Below are 22,050 nucleotides of genomic sequence, written 5' to 3'. Positions count from 1 at the left end.
CCTGCTCCTCTCCCCTCCTCCTTCCCTCTCTCCTTGGGAACCCCTCTCCCAGCCCATCAAAGACAGAAATGACAAATGAGTATGTGGAAAGACCGGTAGAAGGAGCTCAGTCAGTGATAAGCATCTTGCAACATCTATAAAACCCAGCTGTCCTGGGATTGCTGGCAGAGATGCCAGGGGGCTCCCCTGGAGACTGTGCTCTCAGGCCCAGGCTGGGAGACCCTGGGTGGGAGGGACTCCCTGTGTGCCAGACCCCCTTCTACCAAGCCTCCTCTGTCCTGCGCCCTTGCAGGTGCCCAGGGCTGAGCAGGCCCAGGGGCCCAGGTGAGGTGAGGCCAAGGGGCCCAGGAGCCAGCACAGGGAGAGGGACTCCTGCATGTGGGGACCCCTTGTTTCCTTAGCAGGATGCCCGGGCAGGTGGTAACAGGAGATTTGTACTTTGCAAGGGGAGACGGCTGAAGAAATCATGTGATTCCCTGAAGAGATATCAAAATAGAGCCCTAACACAGAAAGATGCGAGTGCCTTGATTGGCTTCTTAGCCAAAGCTAAAAGCCACTTATTCGGCCCAAAGATGTTCGTACCTGCCAAGGGACATGTGCCAACGCTGAGCACCACTGGGCTGGGCTGCACAAGCCTGGCCTTTGTCCCTGCGCCAGTGGTGAGGCCTGGTCCCCCACTGTCCCCTGCCCCATCCTGAGAGCCTAGCCCAGAGCCTGGTGCACTAAACACCTGTCAGCATGTAAATACTAATGAATAACGTTTAAGGAAGAACAAAAGCATAATGAACCATCTGAAAAGCCGCCGAATAATAATGCTTTAAAATTCTCAAAAGCAATAATACATCTCTAGGAATAAGGGCTGTGGCGGGATGAAGGTTGCCTGGGGGGGTGGGGTGGAGGTGCGAGTCTGAAGCAGGGGTGTGGCCTCAGGGCCCTCCGTGGGTGACAGGTGACGGCAGCCCAGGGTCGCCTGGCTGGGCAGTGACGGCCATGCTTCCTGCAGCCCCAGCAGCAGGAGTCTTTGCTCCTGGAGGCTCCGTGCTGGTTCCCGAACAGTGTTACCCGCGAGATACGCCTCGGCTCCGGCTGTGCTCTCGCTCCCAATGCGAGTCACTTGGTCTCAGTCCGTCTCAGAAGGGAGGGTGACACTGAGGTCCCTCACCCAACAAAACACACAGGCATGGACTTGCTGGCCCACCCCAGCTCCTTGCAGCTGGGGGGCGCTGGCTCCGGGATGGCAGTATGGTGGGCTGGGGAGGACCCCCTGGGAGCGGGGAGCCAGGGGCCCAGAGCAGGCTGGGTGTGAACCCCGAGACTCTACTGAGGAGGATGTGGGCCGCTGCTAAAAACATTGACTCTGGATCCATGTAGGGACCCCTCAGAGGAAGCTCATTGTCACCTGACCCTTCAGTGTGCTCTGGGGAACTGCTGCTCCTGGGCTGTGGACAGAGCATGCTCCTCTCTCAGGTGGTGAGGACTCAAGTGCTCCTTCCCTGTCCAACATCAGCGCTGCAGACCCCCCCCAATTCACTTAGGGATCCCCCTCCTGTGACTGTCCCAAACTCAGGGGTGGAGAAGGAAGGCAGAGTGTGGGCAGGATCCTGGGAATCTCCACTCCCGCTTTACTCGGAGCTCCCTTCAGTCCAAGACCAGGCCTGTGCCACGTCTGATGGTGCACGTGGTGTCCCTTGGCCTCCTCTTTCTTGGGGGAGGCTCAAACTTTGAAGACAGAGTCCCCGGTGTTCTTTCACAGGGCCTGAGGAAGCTCTGAGAAATGCACCCTCTGCCTCCATGACCGTTGCTGGGGGGTGCCCAGGTCCCTCCCCTCACCCTGGTGGCCTCTGGCCAGTGTAGCCATTAGCCATTACCCTGACCTCCTCCAGGTGAGGGTCAGACCCACCTGGCCCTGCATCCTCTAAACTCCAAGGACACATTCCCAGACCTCACAGGCTTCCCAGAAGCCCCTCAACTGGATGGGTGAGGACAGGAGGTAACCCCCCCCCAAGCCAGCCCTTCCAGAGAAGCCCTCCCTCCACCTCACCAACCTTCCTCTTCTCTGCCCCCCCGGTGGGATAAGTAGGGGTGAGTCACAGTCCCTTAGTGTTTGACCAGCATAGTTGGTCTTGGCCATCGGGGTCTCTGCCAAACTCAACAGGAAAAGTCACATTTAACACCTGGAGTCCATATCAAGACAGCAGAGAGCCTGTCTCCCCAGCCTGTCTCCGGGGCCACACACTCCACTCTACCCAGGCCTGGTGCTCAGGCCCGAGGCCCCAAGGGCAGAGACAGGGAGGGGCCAGGAGTCAGGACAGGGGGCTCAGGCTTCAGACTGAAACAGCAGAGACCCAAGGTTGGGCACAGCTGGCTTGGATTGTCGAAGCACCGTTTCTGGTGTTTTAAAAATATCATTGTCCTACAAATAGACAGTGAGTGTGTGTCAAGGTTCTACTGAAGGCCTTGATGAGGGAAACAGCGGAATGGCAAAGCTGGTTCAAAAAAAGACACACAGGGAGTTGCAGAGAGGGTGGAAATAAAAGGAACACCAATATGTGAGTGTTTAGTTAGAAATGAAACTTAGAAAGACCCCGGGCAGAAAAACTACCACTCGTGGGGTTATGTTCTCTGCTCAGCTTCTCAGTTTTCCAGGCTTGTGAGATGGCGGGGCCCTCATCAGCGGTACAGCTTAGTTCTGCTCCCCTGGCGAGTCAAATGTCCCGGGCAGGTGTTAGTCAACACCCTAGCTGGATCTGAAAGATTACACAATGCTTTTTGGGCTTTGTTTCCCATAATTTAAAAACAATTTTAAAGAGTCTCATCTTTGAGACTCATAGCTGTTAAAAGGTAAACTGAGGCACATTAAAACTGTCAAGAGTTTATTTGAGCAAACATCCATTTGAATCAGGCAACACCAGACTAAAATTTGTCAGGAGTGCTCAGCGACAGGAGCCCGGGGAGAGTTCTTATAGAGAAGATGTGGAAGCAAAGCAAGGAACGTATCTGATTGGCTGTAGCTTAGCAGTTGTTGGGAAAGCCTCGCTGGCCGCTTGTGATTGGCTGTTCATAAGTTTCATTTTCTCAGGCTTGAGTGCTCTGGCTCTGGCTTAGGTTTTGGTTTGCTTGCAGAGGCTACCATAGCACCTCAGTCCACGGCTTCCAGTTTAAATACTTGAATACCCCCGGCCAGGCATGGCTCAGCGGTTGAGCATCGACCTAGGATCCAGGCGATAGAGGGTTTGATTCCCGGTCAGGGCACATGCCCAGGTTGTGGGTTCGATCAATGACTCTCTCATCATTGATGCTTCTATCTCTCTCTCCCTCTCCTTTCCTCTCTCTGAAATCAATAAAGATATATTTTTTAAAAAAATTATAAAAAATAAAATAAAAAAATACTTGAACATAGCTCTGCATGAAGCAAATTTCTTCTAACCTCTCCAAGCCTCGGTTTTCTGATCTGTAAAATGGTCATAAGAATAATGAGGTCAGTAAGAAGGTTGTTGCCAGATGCACATGAAAATCTCTGCCTTTTACCTTCTCTGCCTTCACACAGTGGTGGGCTCCTGTATTGGCTTCGTTTATATTGATGTGTGACTTTGGGCAAGTTACTTGGTCTCTCTGAGCCTCAGTTTTCTCACCCATTAAATGGATATAATGAAGGGTGGTTTTGAGAATTACCCATTAAATGGATATAATGAAGGGTGGTTTTGAGAGTCCGTAAAGGACTAGGGCAGTGTTTGCCCTCAAAGTTTCAGTGGCAGGGCTGGCGATAATGGGGACTTACTGTGTGACTCTGAGCTAGGGCTCCTTCCTTTCCTTTCCTTGCCTGTGAAATTAGAGCTGGAGAGGGCAATTTTCAAGGCCAAATATCAGCTCTGAATTCTGTGATTTCTCCCCTCCCTCCCCTAACTGGTCACAGGGGCCTGGGAGCTTGGGGTGCGTTTGTGGCTCCGGAACCCCAGGATGGGGCCTGCTTTTCGAGCCTTTGCCCATTCCTACCTCTCCCTGGCTTTTCCTTAGATGCTCTTTCCAAATCCTGAGAGACTTTGCCCTTCTACCGCTCAGAGCTTCTCCCAGACCCCTCCCAGGGCCTTGTTAACGAGGAGAAGTTCACTAACAGCCAGCCCTGAGCATCTTGACATCCTGCTTTAGCTTTAGTGGGGAAGCCGGCTGATATAACGGGCTGCTTTGGCCCCACCCATCCAGTGGCTCTGCCCACCCAGCCTCCCCCATTGCCTGCCTCCAAATGGCCAGATGAGACTGGGTAGGGTAGGTGTAACGGGGATGCAGGCAGAAGATCATTGGGAAGGCTTGCTGGGCACTGACTGGCAAGGCAGGCAGGGGGAGTCCCTCAGAAAGGTGTTTGAGAGCCACTTGTCCTGACACAGCCCCTTGGGCATCAATGCCACCTTCCTGTGCCAGATGTCTTTCCCAGTGTAGGGTGTGTGTGTGTGTGTGCGCGTGTGTGCTTGTGTGTGTTTGGTGTTCCTGTTGCTGTGGGTCCCAGTCCCTCACCTCTGGCTTGGAGGGGGATTGGGGCTTTTTTGGTGGGTAGGTGTTGGGGGGAGGCAGAAATAGCTTCCAGATACTACGGATTGGAAGAAATGTCTTTGTGCCATGCTTGGGGCTGCTCAGGGAAAAGGCAGAACCTTGGTGACTGAGAGATTGGGGCTCTGGGGAGATACTCAAAGGCTGGGGATCCTGGTGCCCATTGGCCTGGCCACCCCGGTCCTGTGGCCCCACTCCCTCCTCACCTGCCTGCCAAGGGGTCTCTCTTGAGAGACATTTCCCCATCTGTCCACCAGGGGGCGGGAGGGACCAACAAGCCTGTCACCCTGGACCATTTTTATCTTAAGTCACCAGCTCTGCATTTTCTGATATCACCTCCCACCCCCTACCCCCGCTTCTTCACAAGTTTGGGGCTCAGGGACCTAGGCATCTGGCATTTCCTGGCTGCCAGGAAACAAATGCTCCCCAAGATGGGCAGACCAGGCTGCTACACCAGTCCCCGGGCTGGCAGGGTCCCTGAGGTGCCATGGGGAAGGATGGCAGTGGACTGACCGTCAGTAAATTCCCTCCCAGGGGTTCATGTCTTCCTTGTCTTTGAAATGATACTATAGATAGAGACTAGTTGGGGTTTTTGTTTGTTTTCTAGTGCCCTTGCATTGCAAAATAAAAGATGACACTTTTATGGCCTCTTCCAAATTTGGGGGAAATAGGAAGGAAATAGAAGACCCCTGCCCAGCTAAGGTTGGGCTGGAAGGTTAGAAAGGGGTAGTGATCGGAGTGGGAGGCAGAGGCCAGGGACAGGTGGGGCGGGCAGGTGTCCTGGCTGGGCCTCGGGCAGGACATTCTCCCCCACCTCCCTTCAAAGCAAGGTGCGGCCATGCTGGTGGGGGTCCAAGGGCCCAGGCCCCACTCTGTGGCCGAGAGCTATCCCTCCCATAAGAGGACAAGCTGAGGACTGGGCCTGAGCAGTGACCAGAATCTGGGGAGTGGGGGCGTGGCTGATAATGCACAGGCCCCAGAGCAGAGTGCGACCAACAGCAGGTAAGCAATGAACGAGGGAGGGAGGTGATACAGTGAAGGGCAGAGAGGAGCCACCAAGGAAGCAGTTGCTCAGGTAATGACCCAACACAGTCCTGCAGGAGGGGAAGCCAGGGGAAGTCTCCTCACCAGCTACATTTTCAGAAAGAAAAGAGAAAGAGAGCAGGAAGGAGGCCCCCCAGTCAGGCTCCGGCCAAAACAGAGGAGCTGCTGCTCCAAAAGGGGAGTGAAGAGCCTGGGGGGGCGGGACCATGGGGCTGATGGGGAGAGCCGGGAGCCTTGGGGTGGAGGGTGAGGGTGCCCCCCAGCTCTGCCCCGTGGGCCGTGACCCCGCAGGTCGCTCCCTCCACCTCTGTGAGCCCTGGGAGCACGTCAGGTGGGGAAAGCAGCAGAGGGGAGCTGCCCTTATCCATTGCTCCCCGTTCCTTTCCTCACCCTCACCTGTCCTACCCAGGCCTCTCCCAGGACGCGGCTCCTCCGCCCAGCAAGCAGCCAGGGGAGCTTCACATACTAAGTCCCTCTTCTGCCCAAGCCCCCTGGTGGTGTCCCCTGAACCTTGAGGAAGCCCAGAGCCCCCGGGGGCCGCCAGCCTGCTCCTCCTCAGCAGGAAGCCAGGCAAGGGCCTCTCTGTTCAGGGCCTCTGCAGGGCTGCTCTCCTGCTGGCTGCTCTTCCTCCCCTGCAGGCCAGTTCACAAGTCACCTCCTCAGAGCACTTGCCCTGTGGTATCACCACAAGCCCTCCCCATACCAGGTGCCCTATCAAATGACATCTGACAAAAACCGCGGTCTCTTCTGGGGACCCAAGCCAACTGCCCACTAGCCCTGGAGCTTTTCCGCTTGTAGAACAAGCAGGACTTCAGGAGGCTGCCCAGCTGGTCCAGTCCTTGGGACCCAAGAATCAGACCCTCTGCTGCCTGCCCATGACACTAACCATGCCCACCTCCCCCTGCACCCAGGGTCCCATCATCTCCATTGCATTCAGGATCCCAATTCAATGGCTCTGAGGTGACATGTGGGCCCCCTGCCTGCTCAAGGAAATGTGTGTGCACATGCACACACAGGCGCTCACACACACACAGGCACTCACACGCGCCTGGAATCAGGGTCATTGTTTCACTTACAGCCAGTTTGTGAGGCTTCTGAGCACCTGCTAGGCCAGAGTGAGGGGCCGTCCCAGGAGAGGGACAGGAGTGGGCAGAGTGAGCTCTGTGTGTCCAGTGGTGCTGGGACCACAGCTCTGCCTTCAGCCAGTCCTTGCACAGATCCTGCCCCGTGGGCAGTTCCAGGAGCACCTGAAACTTAGGGAGCAACTGGTTTCTCCACCTGCCCACCCAACACAATCTATGAAGTGTCCCCTGAGCCTGACACAGACCAGGGCATGACCCCAAGAGGAGCCCGGGGGCCTTGCCCTCTACCCTCCCCACCTTGCAGGGCCCCAGCTGACCCCTCTTCCCAACACCCCTAGGAACCTGCTGTGGTTGGACCCCCAAGGCCAGACCTGAGCTGGGGATATTTGGGACCTGCTACCAGCCTGTGCTGGACAAACCTGGGGTTCCCTGTGCCCTGCACCCTCTGGGGGATGGGAGCAGAGGCAAGGGCCGGAGCGCAGTTCATCCTTGCCCACTCCCACCCCCCTCATCTTCCCCAGGCCTGGGAAAATGGATTAAATACAATGGCAGACTCTACCCCATCCCCAGCCCTGAGGCCTTCCTCTTGGACCTGCTGAGTTCTCATGGCACACATGGGGAAACTGAGGCCTGGAAAGAGAATGGGAATTGTGCAAGGCACAGGTCTGGGGACTTGCAGGACAGTGCTCTTTCCTCTGCTCCCTATAGCTGCCTCAGCCTCAATGTCCCTCATAGAGGCTGAGCTTTGCCTCAGCACTTGGAGGAGGGCAATGGGTACCCTGCGGGTGGCTGAGCCATCTCCAAGCACGGATCTCACAAGTATTGAGGGGAGTATGTGGGGAGGCCAGAAGCCACCATGACCATGTGCTGGCTTGGCTGTCTGTGTGCACTTGTATGTTGTGTATGCATGTGTGTGCGTGTGTATAAGCATGTATGTGTGTACACATGCTTACTATCCTCACATTCTCTGTGGTCAACGTGGCCTTCGAGACTGCCTGTTGGGTGGAGGTCGGGGGGAGACCAGCTACTGTTCTTGCAGCAACAGCTTCACCCACAATCGGAAGGTCCTTAGAGATCAGTCGACTGACCAGTGGGACAGCCTGGCTTGTGCAGACCCCTTAGAGCCAGATAGATGACAGGGTGGAGGGGCTGCTGGGTGGAACGTGCCCGGCAAAGGAGTAAACAAGCTGGGCACCCTTTAGGCTGTGGCCTTTGCCAACTCTCAAATGTGTCCTCAGACGTGTCAGCTGCTGGGGGGCTCTGAGCACCTCTTACTAGCCTATGGAAAGAGGGGGAGGTGCCATGGAAGAAGAGGAAAGGGTAAGATTGGGTGAGGGGTTCTAAATGTAACCCAGGGGGTTCCTAGAAAGGGTGGGAGGGGCCTTGACTGTAGTCCTGGTTCTGCCACTTACCAGCTCTGTGACCTTGGGCAAGTCTTCACCTCTCGGAGCCTGTCTCATCTGTGAAATGGGGGGTGGCGCTAGAACCCTCCTTTATGGGCTCCTGTGAGGATGAAATAAGCCACACACCCAGCCCCCGGAAAGTGCACAATAAGTACTTTGGCCCCTGGAGCAAGGCTGAGCTTCACACCGGCCATCTCTTCTCATACTGACGGGACTACTACTGCGAGCTCCTGCGTCTGGGGCTTAGGCTGGTTCCGTATTCTACCTAAGCAAGGTCAGGGCTAAGACGGGAGCCCCGGGCACCTACCCCAGGTGGGCCTCACCTCCCACCCCCTGGGCCCAGGCCAGCAGGACTCGAATTTGCTGAGTGCCGCCCTGGGCGTGCTCTGTGCACTGAGGTAGGTGTCACCAGCCCATTTTATAGATGTGTCCTGAGGTCCAGGGTGATTGAGCAGCTGCCCCAGGTGACCAAGCTAGGAGAACCCCTCGGTGTCTGACTGCAGAGTCCGTTCGCTCAGGGAGTCCCTCACCTCTGGCTGTACACAATGCAGGCCTGGCTGCGGGCGTGGGGGGGGGGGGGGGGGCGGGGCAGGGGGCTGAAGCTGCACCCTCAGGGAAGCCTGCGGGGCCTGCTGGGCATGGGCCCCTGTTAAGTGCGCATTGGTGCACACATTCACATGAGCCGAGTGACTGCAACCATTATGGCGATTGATCGGTTCGATCCTGGGCGCTGCTGGGCAAGCCCTGCTTAGTCATGCTTTCTTAAAAACAGCCTCTGCTCTCACTCGGTGTTAATAATTCAGCCCCTAATTGTCTCCAAAAGCAAACCTGAAAATGCCAGCTCAGGGCCTTTGTCCCTCTCTGCTCCTCCTCTTGGCGGCCCTCACCCCCTCCTGCTCCTGGCCCAGGCCTCCCTGCCCACCTGTGACCACTTCCAGGAGGGTCTTGGAGGTTCAGGTTTCCCACAGCAGGAAGGAGGAGATGAAGAGCTTGGAGTAATCGAGTTGCAGGGCTAGGAGGGAGGGGGCTGCTCCCCAGGGAGCCCTACAGTACTGAAGAATGAAGGGGGGGGTGAGGACATGGGGGCATCTTGAAGTGACAGAGGAGGCTCATCCTGAAAGGGTCCCTAGACAGGTCCCAGCCAGAATTGCTCCTACCATGGGCTGGGGAGTGGGGTGGAGCCAAGTATTTACACGCCTTCTGGGTGCAAGGTCTCCTGCACTGTTGCTGCTCCTGGGCACCGTCTGGGGGTCATCTTCGAATGGAGGTGGTCTGGGTGACAGGCCACACTAGAAGCCACTAAAAGCACCAACCTGAACCCCACTTCCCTTCTTCCTCAAGGCCCACCCGGGGTGACCAGGGGTGTAGGGAAGAGTCCTGAGCCCCCCAGTGGAGCATCTGCCTAGTGAAATCTTAATGGCTGTGTAGGCCAGGCTGACGGAGGTGGACACCATGGCAGCAAGGAGGGAACCATGTGTGATGGCCCTCCCTGGGCCAGCGGCCACCTCTACAGAATGACCACTGGGCCAGGGCACTGGGGCCGTGGCCCCCAGTCTTGGTTAGATTGCTGGGCTGGTGCTAGTCCCATGGAAACTTCTGCAACTCCCCTGCCATCCAGCCCCAGGCCAGGCCGAGAGCTGAGTGGTACATTTACTTAACAAGTAGTACAATTCATCTGCCAGGTGCTGCCCTGGGCCCAGGGGACACAGTAGGGAACTGGACGGATCAAAGCCCCACAAGAGTAAACAGGCCATAAATAAATGATATATTAGAAAGGATATCAGAAAGGGCTGCAGAAATTACACAGAGAGGGGAAGAGGGATGGGGACACTCACATTGGAGGGAACGTGACATTTGAATAAAGACCTGGGGTCAGGGGGAGCCAAAGGGACCACTTTCCAGGCAGAAGTGGGTGAGCTGGGGTGTGTAGGGCACAGGGAGGTGGCCCATGAGATGCTCAGAGGGGTCGAGGCATGGGGGCAGATGGAGAAGGGCCTGGGGCCACCGTGGGGGCCTCCGCTGCTCTTGGCAGTGAGGCAGAACCCAGGGTTTGAGCAGAGCAGGGCCAGGCCACCTGCTGCCTGGGCTGACCCCTGTGGCTGCTGGCGGAGAGTAAGCCTCGGGGCCCAGGAAGGTGCTGGGGCTCCTGAGGCCACCGCAGGCTGAGGCGGTGGTAAGAAGCAGGAGGGTTCTGGAGGCGGTTTGAAGGAGGGGCTGAAAGGATTTGCTGATGGATGGAGCATAGGGTTCAAGAGAAAGAGAGAAGTTGATAACGATAGGTCAGGTTATTTGCTGTGGTGAACACGTAGCAGCAGCCCGGGTGCGGGTGGAGGGGAGCTCAGCCGCAGCAAGTTAGGTTCCAGACATTTGATGACATCCTAGTGGAGTACTGAGCAGGCAGTTAGCAGTTAAGATATGAGCGAGGCTGGACTGGAGTGAGCACATAGGCAGGATTTAAAGCCAAAAGACGGGACAGAGTGGTCCAGGGCCAAAGTCAGGCATGCACACAGGTGTTTACAGGTCTCCAGCCCCTGCATCCACACCCTGAGCTTGGCCTTGACATCTGCAGGTTTCCATTGTTTATTTTGTCCAGAAAGGCACTTATCCACATTCCAGAAAGTGACCTTAGTCCTGTTCTAACATTGGTTGGATGAGGGCTCCCGGCATTTCACATTTGTGTTGATCTGGAGGTGGGTCCCTGGCTCAGCCGGCCAGCGAGACCTTTCCCAGGTCTCTTGACAGTGACTGACCCCATGTCTGGAGCGGAGAGTCTCTGACACGCAGGCCTGGCTGGTGGCTTCTAGTAAGCCAAGTGTCAAGCCACATGAAAGAGCCATTTGGGGAGAATGAGGCTGACAGGCAGAGTGGGAGTGCGAGGAGTGAGGACATGTTGTGAGCTCACGCTTCTGGTCATTTCTGTCCCCTTCGCTACCTGTGGTTTGGGTTAAGGGACCAGAGATCCCTCTGCCTGAGCAAGTTCAATCCACGGGCCCTCACACAGCACCTCAGCAGTCAGATGGAGGGGGGTGGACAGGAAACCAGGGAGGCCAGCTCACAGGGCCTGGCAAGCAGCTACACACTTCCTGAGAGAGGAGGGGTTCAGAGGTTGAGCTCTGGCTGGTACTCGGTGCGTTAGGAGGTCAGGCCAAGGCCACGCCGAGCATGTCGGCGTCCAGCTCTCCTACGGACGACAGGAAAGACAACCAGCAAAGGCTGAAGAAGCAGTGGCCTCAGCAAGCCGGCAGTCATGAAGAACCCCCAAAAGACAGAAAGCAGGGCCTCACACCACAGGAGGACACTTGCTCCAGGGCCGAAGCTTTCAGACTTGAGGGGGGAGCGGACAGAGAGCAGGAGGGCTCTCTGTCCACTGCCCCTCCGTGCGTGAAGGTGCCCACTGCAGACAAGAGCTAACGGGCAGGTGGGCCTGAGAGGCGCGGCAGTGCCCTGGGTGACTGGCTGTGCCCAAGAAGCACAGGACACCTTGTCCCAGAAGGAGAGCAGTGGGCACACCCCGCACATCGCATGCACTGCCTCACCCTCTCCCGGGGACAGAGCCCTATGCATTTACATGCAGATGTGGACACGTGCCCAAGAGCCACCCAGCGTCTGAGAAAACAACACCGAAGAGATACATTAAGCTCAATGAAATGAAGGAGGAAACAGCAGATCCACGGCGTCACTAAGACAAACAAAAGGGAGCGTACAAACCAGAACACCTATAATTAATATTCTCAGAGAGCCAAGAGGACATTATATGCCCACAAAACATCAACAGCCTTGGGATTGCTGAAATGTAGAAAATTCCATCGGCAGTTTGATTGGCAGACCGATCACCCTAAAAGGCAAATTAGTGAGCTTGCCTCTAGCCTAGAATTTCCATCAAGTTACATAAATGAAAAGATAAAGAGATGAAAATATAAAAAAGAATGAAGAGTCATGGAGGAAAGTTTCAACTCTGATCTAAAAGGAGTTTCAGAAAGCAGGCACCGAGAGGACAGCGCATAGGAAACAGGCATTCATAGGAAACGAGTGTCATCTCACTTAACCTTCCCAGCACTGCAGGGAGGAAGCCACACCTGACACATGAGAAACCCAGGAGGAAGTGGCCGGGGCTCCCCAGGGCCCCGCAGCCAGGAGGAAGATCTGCGCCCCCCCCCCCCCCAGGCTCTGCACTGGGGCCACAGTAACTTAGACAAGCTGGATGGTCCCCTAAAGCTCAGGCGGAAGAACGATGCTTCTCCAAGTGTGGGCCCTGGGATGTCAACATGCGTCATGTGGAAAGGATTCTGCGGTCGAATACCTTTGCGGGGTGCCGATCAGGCGAGGTTCAGGGCACTTGTGAGCCCTGCGCTTTTGGAAGACAGGGTGGTGGGTAGGAGCCTGCTGGCTTAGGAATCGGTCAGACCTGGGTCCTCCACCCCGCTCTGCCTCTTTTTCTTTTTGTGACGTTTAGGAAGACGTCTTACCCCTCCGGATCTTGATGTTCTCATCTGTTCAATGGGAATCATAATTACAGCCCTGGCTGTCTTCCAGCTTTCAGGGATCCAGGTTTCATAGAGATGGAACTGCTCCAAGACATGTAAGAGTGTTCAAACACGGAACACCCTGCCCCGTGGGGGTTTGTCACCAGGTCCCTGTCTCCTTGCTGCTTCACACTCCGATGGGCAGCTGTACAGACTCAACTTTTCATACACAGCTTAGAAATGTGGACTGCACACTCTGTTCTTCTGGTAAATATGTGAGTGATGGGAAGAGACCACAGCGCTCACTTCAGGGAAGTCCCATATCTGGGCAGCACCTCATATCTGTCCTTGCACCCAGGACCTGTGGGTACAGCACCGGGCAGCCAGAGGCCTGACCCTCCTGCTGCTGGGGTGGGGCTATGGGTGTTCCTCCTGCCCCTTCAAGCCATTGCCAGGCTTTAGATGGTCAAATCTTGGCAAGGGGAGGGCTAAGGAAGGCCTCTTGACCCCACTGTGCCACTGTGTGACTTCACAGCTCTGGCTGGGTCTCACTGGCACCATCTCTGAAGTGGCAGGTGGGAGAAAATCGCTGCGGCCTCTCCCGCCCAAATGTGATTGTGCTGCAGCCAGAGCAGCCTTTCCTTGAGAAAAGACAAGGAAAGGAGAAAAAACTCCATTGCCCTCAAAATAAAATCTGAACTCTCAGCTCGAACTCTGGCCTTGCCTGGCCCTGGCCCCCCACCCTACCCCCAGCTCTCTATGGTCCATTCTGCTGGCTCACATTCAGCCCCTGCGCCACCCCACCCCTGCTCACACCATGTCCTGGAGCTGTGTAGCCTGGTCTCTCTGCCCCAAACCCTTCTCACACCTTCTCTGCCTTCAGACCAGGGCTTGGGAACGCCAGGCTCCCTTTGGGCTTGAGTCTGGAGGGGGAGCTCCTCTGACGTGTTTCTCCTATCACAGTCTTTGCTCGGCTCTATCCCAGATCTTTCATGTCTGTCTCCCTCTCTAGAGTGCAGGCTCCTCGAGGCCGGCACCATGCCTGCCGCATGAATGCTGTGTCTGCCCACCCAGAGCAGGCCCTCGGCAGAATATGTGTCAACTGAGAGAGCGCAGGAATGGCCCTTGGCCTCCTCTAACCGAAGGTATCTCCCTGAGCAGTTCTAGGTCTGGGGAGGGGGTGCTGCACGGTTCCAAGGAGCTTTCAACACAGATGCTCAGGCTCCAGTCCCAGTGCTTCTGGAAAGTGGTGGGCGGGGCAAGTCCTGAAGCCTCTGCTCTCTGCAACTGTGCATGGGGATGTTAGCAGGGGTGCAGTGAGGATTAAATGATATTATGCATGTGAGTGCCTAGGAGAGTGGCTGGCATGTAGTAAGCACTCAATAAACGAAGCTGCTATTATTATTATTATTATTATTATTATTAGCCAGTTCCCTTGCTTTACTGAGCTCAGCACCACGGCAGAGGCTGAGGTGCTGGCACCAACTGTCCAGGACGGAAATTCCCCAAATCCCCTTGGGGCCCTCAGCTCGAGTTCAAACAAAGAACTGCTTATGTTCAGACATCTCCACAGACCAATGGCAAGAAAGGAACTTGGGAGCACTTAGCATCACCGTCATAAAACACGAGGATTGATGACTCTGTGTGACTAGGGCAATTGCCAGGGGAAGCAGCAAACTCTAAGTCGCCAGCGATGCTTCCTGTGTTATCTGCACAGCCAGCCTGGATTCAGCGGGGTGTTAAAGCAACACAACACCAGGTAACGTACAGGGAGCCTCCTGTGTACAGAGCGCCCCCAGAGGCATGGGTGCCCCTGATTCCCACAACACCAGCATAAGGGGGCAGGCCGGGGTGAAGGAATGTTCCCCCCACTTTTGAGATGAGGAAACTGAGGCTGAAGGAGGTGAGAAGTGATGTAGCTTAGGTCACACAGCCCTGGATCTCCATGCTCTCATTACCCAGTCGTCTTGCAAACACAGACAGGTGGGAAGGCCAAGTTCTGCCAAGAAACATAGATTTACCCAACACAGTAGATGCTGTGCAAACTCTAGGCTCTGAAGTAGAGTTGCTGAGAAGCGCCTTTGCTGGCCTTGTACGATCCTGCCGTCCTGGGGCTGGTTGGTTCCCCTGGACTGGAGCTGAGAGACCTAAGGAGAGATGAAGAATGCTCCACATGAGGGAGAGATTGGGAATATGCCATCACGGGGGAGCAGGGAGCAGGACGAGGGGCTTTGAGGACAAGGGTGCCCACAAGTGTCCCCCGGCATCACCTGTTCAGTATAGCTAGACTCTTGTAAACCTCTGGAACAACAGATGGGGCTTGGATCTGCCCTGTGTGGGGATGGAGGCAAAGGGTGACCCTTTCCTCCTGACCAAGGGGGAATCAACCAGGTGGCTGGGCAATGCAGAGAGTGTTCCCGTAAGTAGGCAGTGACACCTGGAGACCTGGCCCCATGGCCAGTAGCTCAGTCCTCTCATGGCTTCCAAGTCTTTCCAGACCATGAGACCCAGAACTGTTTAATTCAGGAGCATGAAGGAGCTTATCTTCCAGAGGCCACTGGTCTTGACTCTGGCTGGCGATTTCTGTGATGGTGAAAGGTTTACTTCCAGAAGCAGTTTCCAACACGGGAGACTTACCTCTTTAGTACTTCTTGAGGCATGTGTCTACTCCTGAGATATTTTCTTAATTTTTGCCTAATTTGGAATGTTTCAATTTACCCTTCAGAGCCAGGACCGCCCAGGAAGTGATAGCAAGGGAGTCCAGGTCTCTTTTATTTCATGGTATCGCCCAAGCCCTCCATTCAACAGACCCCTGGGGGCCACACAGAGCCCAGCCATACATTCTTTGCTCTGGCCCAACTTCAGATGAAATGTGGGAGGTTGTGGCTACAAGTAGCAGAAAACCTCCATTCGTTTAGCTTCAACCATAAGGAAATGTACCACGTCACTCACAAGTCCAGCAGGAGGGTGGTTCCAGGGGCAGTCAACCCAGACCAGCAGTATATTAAGAACCTAGGTTCTTGTATCTTCATGCCAGCAGCAAATTTATTCACAGCCCGCTCCCCTCATGATCACAAGGTAGATGCCTAGTTCCAGACATCACATCCCAACATGACACTGTCCTAGGAAAGAAAAAGGGCCCTCATGTGTGTCTTGGGAAGCTTTCTTTCATCAGCTTGTCAGATTCCCATAGCTCACTGTGCGACAGGCAAGTAATGTCACCAAGTGGCCCCATTTTACAAGAAGGAAAGGAAGGCTCGTAGAGTTGGTGTGTCCTGGCCAACTGTGCCAACCGGTTAGGGTTGGAACTAGGGACTCGGCCCTGGTTTTCTTGGACACCAGTCCAGTGGTCTTGCTGGTGACACCAGTACAGCCTCTGCTGAAACAATTGGGGAAAAGATATCATCAGACATCCCATTAACTAGTTTGTCAATATTTATACAAGGCAGGTAATACCCTTACCTTTGGGAAGTTTACAATCTAGTGGGAGAACAGGAACGAATTAATGAACACACAAGTAAATATCTAAGTTCACATTGTGAAAACTGCCAAGAGGGAAAGGGGTGGGGCCATGATAGACTAAAAAGAGGGAAAGGGTCAGGGAAGACACCTCTGCAGAAACATTAGCTGAGACCCAAAGGATGAGCAGACATTAACTAGCTGGGGGAAAGGGGGAGCAGGAGGGAGAGGAGGGGGAGAGCACAGAGGCTCAGGGAAGAGCATGCACAGAGATCTGGAAGTGAGAGTCCTGGGCTCGCTCAGGTGGCTGCAAATGTGGCTGGGTTCATGCGAACAAGGAGGGGCCCGATTGTCTGGGTCTGGAAGGGTAGACTGCTGCTGAATTAAAATCATAGGCTCTGGAGCTGGACTTCTTGGATTCAAATCCCAACGCTGTGGTTTACCAGCTGTGTGCCCTTAGCAAACCGCTGACCATGTGGTTATTTCAGTTTCTTCCTCTTCTCCAGCCTTGACCTTACCTGGAGCTATGAGAAATGGAGGTGATTGTGTTGAAGTGCCTCATACAGAGCAGGTACTTGGTAGGTGTCAGCTGGGCCTTGTTAACGGTTTTGCTTTGTTCTATGAGTGATGGAGGACCCCTTGAATGCAAGGAACAGCAACCCAGCTCACATTGGTTTGAGAAACAATAGGGGGACTCATTGGGTCATATAACTGAAAAATATAGGTTTAGATGCCTCATCAGGCATGGCTGGGTCCAGGCGCACAGCACGCTCCATGGTTTGCTCTGCTTTTCAGGGAGGTGATTACATTCTCAGGCTCCCTGTCCCCACAAGGTGGCAGGGTGGCCACTTAGCTACCGTAGAGAAAGCGATCGCCTCTCTCCTGCTTGTCCCAGGGCCAGTCCCGTCTGATGTTCCCCTTAGGATGACCACTCTGACTGCTGTACAGACAAGATGGGAGGAGGGCAGAGTGGAGGTGGGGAGAGGCATCAGGGATCAGTGTCGCAGTCCAGGAGAGGGGCGTGATGGTGTGACTGGGCTGGGGGCAGTGGACCAGAGGTGGATGAGACTGAAGCACAAAGCCAGTGCTTGGTGACAGACTGGGCAGGAGTGGGGACAGGAGGGTTCTACACCAAGAGCTGGGATTTGGCCCGAGCGGATGAGACAGGGGGCTTCAAGGAGGGGCAGATCCCAGGGGATTTGATTTGGGGGGAAGAGTGGGAGTTAAGCTTTAGATGCCCTGAGTTTGAGCAGCCTTGGGGCTTCCATGGGTAAGAGTCCAGGAGGCATGTCTTTGGGGCGTTCTTGTTTGGTTCTTATGAAATATGAGGATAAATAAATTGGATAATGCCTGCTCCGCCCAGTAGAATGCGCGCAAACCGAAGGAGGCCTTTGCTCCAGGAACAACTTACTGAGCTGTTTGCAGGGAATGTGTCCCTGGAACAGTATGTGCCTGGTCCGATCTCTCCCTTAAAAGGCAAAAACTCCTTGGGCAGCTAGTTGGTCGGGACCAGTAGGCCGGGGGCATGCAAGGAATTAGTCAAACTGCTGGGGTCCCGACCCCCAGGAGATGACTGCAGCTGTGTTTTGGCACAAGGAACATGGGTGACATAGAAACTCAACGCAGAATGGCGTGGCCAGGCAGCAGAGGCCGCGGGAGGCTCAGAGGGAAAGAGGGTTACTGCAGGGATGGCATAATCTGGGGCGCTTCCTGGAGACAGAGCTGGAGTGGCATCAATGTGCCAGACAAAAGGAGGACCATGACCTCAGGCGGCAGGTGCAAGCTTAGGTCTGGAGTGTGCCCCTCCCTGCCCCGAAGCAGTTGGGTCTCTAGGAACTTTCTAAATTAGGTTAGGACACCAGGGCCTCCCTGGGCCTCCCAGACATCCTGAGATCTTTAAGTGAGGGCTCGACTCCAGCCTTCCGTCATCTGAGGAAGAGTGAGCTATTCCCCCCACAGGACCCCTCATCTTTCCTTACCTCTGTGGCAGCCCTCAGCACCTTGACCTGCAGGCTTCTCTGTGTCCTTCCCCTTAACCCCCTCCATCCCCAAGGCAGGGAACTGGCAGCGAGCGTCACCAACCCCAGCACTCCCTCTGCCACAGAAGGCCCTGGGGGATGTTGGGAAGGTAGGAATGCATGCCAGGACAAATGGCCCCTGGCAGGGGGCTGGAGGTGGCTGGAGAAGCCTTCGCTGGGCACATTGTGAGTGTGGGGTGCACGTATGGACCTTGGGGGCTCATCTGTCTGCCTCCCTCTCCAGGTCTGGGGAAGAAGTTGGTGTGGTGGGGCCCTCAGCCCAGCCTCAGTGGGCCTGGGCTTGCCCCAGAGCTGGCAGGCCCCAGGCTAGTGAGTGAGCAGGGAGTCAGCTTCCCATCCATTAGGCCTGTGGCCCGGCTGCTGATGCTGAGCTGACGTTCTGCTCTTGGCCCTGCTGTCTACTTAGGCATTGTTAATATTTTACGCTGTAGAGCCAGGGGATCGATGTCTTGTTTATAGTTCAGTGTTTATGGGCAGTCATTGAAGCTTTCATGGGGAAGATGTGCTGGAGCACCATGGGAAACTGAGGCAGGAGAGCAGGGGTGGGGAAGCCTCAGGAGGACCCCAAGCTGGCTTCCTTTGTTTGCTTGGTTCTCTGTTCTCTCATCACTCTCACATCTGGCACCCTGGACACACCCGGCTCCAGAACACACCTTAAAGGGCCATGAGAGCCCCCGCACTATCCGAAGGAGGCTAACTTCTATAGCCTTTCATGTACTTTAGTAACTTGCCTGGTCCAGCAGGGCTGTGATCTCTGCCACCTTAGCCTCTCTGCTTACAACTCTGCCTTTGGTCAGTGGAGACTCATCACATCCCACTGAACTGAAACGGAATTGAACACCGTGTGTTTACAGGCCTTTAAAAATATCTCCAACAACTCAGACTTTTAACCAGTGTTAAAGAGTGAGGTTGAACTGTGAGGCCCAGAGAAACCCCCCCCCCCCCCCGCAGCCTCCTCCCCTTCAGTGTCCACGGAAGCAGTGCTGCGCCCAGCAGGCCTGGCTGCACCTGTGCCCTTACCTTAATCCACCCTCTAAGTCCCGCTTTCCTCGCCTGTACAATAGGGGGAGAGACATGCCCACTGGGGGGGGCCCTCAAGGATGACAAGTGACCCCTATAGACTTGGCTCCATCCGTAAGCCCCAGAAGGGCCCTCAGAGCGCAGCTGCGGTTTCCCACCCCACCCAGCGCACAGCCCCGGCTGGGGCACAGGTACTCGCTCAGGATGTGCTGGAAGGTGGAACGAATGCGTTGCAGGGGCTCCACGCGTAGGAGTTGCTGTTTTTCAGGCCCCAGGTGTACACAGGGCTCACACTCACGGGCGGGGACCGGGTGTGGGTTTCCCTCCGCTAAGGGGCCCTGAGGACAGAGCCTGCCCGCGGCAGCGTGAGCGCGTCCCGCCCCCGAAACCCAAGCCGGTGCGCAGCGCCCACTGGAGGAAGCAGAGAGTAGCAGCCCCGCTCCGGGCGTCGGGGGTTCGGGCGCTCGGCGGATCCGGTCTCCGCCCTGCCACGCCCTCCTCTCCCCTCCTTCTCTCCTTCCTTTCCGCCGCTTGTCTTTCCTACCCAGTGCCCTCGGCAGGAAAAAGGCGATCCACAAACTAGTTAGCACTCCCTTCCCCGCCGGCGCGCACCGCTAGGCATCCGCTGAGCTCTTCCCCACAGTCGGAAAGGCAGGCACCTGGCCCTCCCGGAGGAGGCTACGGCCGCGCAGCTAAGGCAGGACTCGAACTCGGCTTCGCGGGCTCTAGTGCCAAAGCCCACCTGCTCTCTTAAAGCCTCGAGTGCACCCTGGTTTCCAGAACTGAAGAACTTTGTAGACCGGGGTCAAATGTAATCTCCAGCAGAGGGCTGGGTTATGGAAAACACCCGGGGCCAGAGGGCTTCCCGGATCCTTCGATGGCCAACTCTGCGCGGCGGCGGCGGCCAGGCTCCGCACCCTCACCCAGGAGCGGGAAGCCTCCACCCCACCGGGAGCGATGCCGCCGAGCTCTCTTCCTCCCCGACCCCTTCCTGCACGGACGGGCCGGTGAAACCGCCCACCCCGCGGCCTCCCGGGGCTGGCGGGGAAGCGGTGGCCGTGCGCCAGGCTCAGTCCGGGGCTGAACCGCGCGGGGCGGAGCCGCCTCCCCCCGCCCTTCCTGGGCCCGCGGCGGCCGCGGGGGGAGGGGGGCCTTAGGGGACGCCTCCCGGGTGGTCGCCACGCCCAGGCCAATGAGCGCGCCGGGAGCTGCGATGGAGGCTGGGTGGCCAGGAGCGCCCGGGACCCCGGCACACCTGCTCCCGCCGGCCGGGAGAGGGGGCGAGAGGCAGGGCGCCCGTGCGGGGCATGGAGGCGCCTCTGGCCCGCGCCGCCGCCGTGCCTCAAAGTTTGCAGACTGACTCGGAAAGTTGCGCCCGGGATCGGCTGCCGCGCCGCGTCCCATCTCTCGGCCGGGCCCAGCACGCCGCCGCCGCCCTGCGCGGGGCCCAGGCCCCGCAGACACCCGCAGCCCCGCCTGCGGGGGGCATGTGAGCCGCAGCCTCTCCAGGAGCCGGCGGGCCACACCGGCCCGGCGCCTCGGAGGCAGCGCGCGGGCCGCCATGGGCATCCAGGGCATGGAGTTGTGCGCCATGGCCGTGGTGGTGCTGCTGTTCATCGCCGTGCTCAAGCAGTTCGGCATCCTGGAGCCCATCTCCATGGAAGGTAACGCGTGGCCCACGGCCCCGCTGCCCCCTGCCGGGGCCGGCGTCTGCGGGGAGGGAGCCGCGCGCTCGGGCCGGGCACGCCTAGCTCCGCCGCCAGGGCGGCCTCCTGGCCCCGGAGGGCTGGGCCTGCGACTCGGGGGTCAGAGAGGTCTCGGGCCCGAGCAGCCTCGGAGGGAACGGAGCCGCGGGGTTTAAGGTGGGTGTGAGCGAGGTGCCAGGTGGCACCGCGAGCCGCACCCCTGGCCGTCTCGGGCCCGCCTGGAGCTCTGCGGGCTCCGGCCGCGCGGCCGAGGGAGGGGTGCAGGGTGGAGGCGGCTGGAAGACCCTCGGTCCAGCGCCTGGTGGCCAGTAACTTAAGGCCTCTGCCGTGCATCTGGGGCCGTCCCTTTCGCCCCCATCCAACATCTACTTCCCCCTGACAGGCAAGACTCAGTAACCAAATCCTCAGCCACCACATTTCTGTTCCAATAAAATATTAACGGAGGACACAGACCTACTCTTAAATCAGGCACTGCCACCTCCCGGAGACCCCTGGCAGGCGCCCTTGGCCTTGGAGCTGCTTCCCAACCCTTGGTGCCTCCCTAAACTCTGGGCAGGCTGGGAGGAGCAGCCCCCGCAGGGCACACCCATTCTGAAGGGGACTTTGACTCACCAGGGCTGTAACCTGTCCTCCTGCAGTCCCAAAGAGGCAGTTGCAGTCCCCTACCCTTGGACTGCAGCGAAGGGGCCAGCTGGTCCTGTTCATGTCACCGGTGTTTCCCTGCTGTCCTCTCGGAGGAGGGTGGGCATCCACCCACCTCAGCGCTCTGCTGACCTTGCCAGGGTCTAGCTCCTGGTACTGAAACCCAGAGGCCCCAGGAGGGGGGAGGAGGGAGAACCTGACCCTGTCTCTGAACTGCCTGCAGCCCCTTGGGCATGGGGATGCACCTCAGTCCCTGTGAAGGGCTGCTGGGGGCAGGAAGAGGCACAGGGCCAGGAAGCCAGGCTTGACCTCCATTCTGTCTTCAGAGCCCAGGGTTGGCTCTTTACCTGAAGTTCATGGCCATGTGCCCCTCAGAAGCCATCCTGCTCCATCACACCTTTTTAGGTGAGTTCAGGAGGCCCAGATAGAAAGAATTGCTCAAGGCGGTTCTGAGAGGTGTCACCATAAACTTTGCACTTGGAGAGGAAACTTGTCCAAGCCAGGTCTGCACTTGGCTGGATCCTGACCCTGGCAGGGGTAATCTGTCATGGGCAGCCCAGTGGGAAATGCAGACATGTGGGGTGAGGTGGGGAGCTGAGCACCCCGCACTGCTGTGGAACCCTCCTTCTTGCCAGGCTCTAGCATATCCT

General features: G+C 56.9%; 1 protein-coding gene across 2 annotated transcripts in view; it reads left to right on the top strand.

The window, feature by feature from the left end:
- KCNIP3 (potassium voltage-gated channel interacting protein 3) overlaps positions 1-22,050 on the top strand; it is a 47,877-nt gene that overhangs the window by 6,000 nt on the left and 19,827 nt on the right. Inside the window, exon 1 of one of the 2 annotated variants that reach the window (XM_087823874.1) lies at positions 20,614-20,716. The exons of the other annotated variant lie outside the window; for it this stretch is intronic. Within the exon in view, the coding sequence (XP_087680000.1) occupies positions 20,614-20,716 (103 nt within the window). Of the gene's footprint in view, positions 1-20,613; positions 20,717-22,050 lie in introns of those variants that run through there. 2 annotated transcript variants of the gene reach the window in all.

The sequence above is a fragment of the Miniopterus natalensis genome, chromosome 13 (genome assembly GCF_054644295.1).
Source record: "Miniopterus natalensis isolate mMinNat1 chromosome 13, mMinNat1.hap1, whole genome shotgun sequence".
Lineage (NCBI taxonomy): Eukaryota > Metazoa > Chordata > Mammalia > Chiroptera > Miniopteridae > Miniopterus > Miniopterus natalensis.
This window is presented reverse-complemented; position numbering and strand designations above follow the sequence as displayed.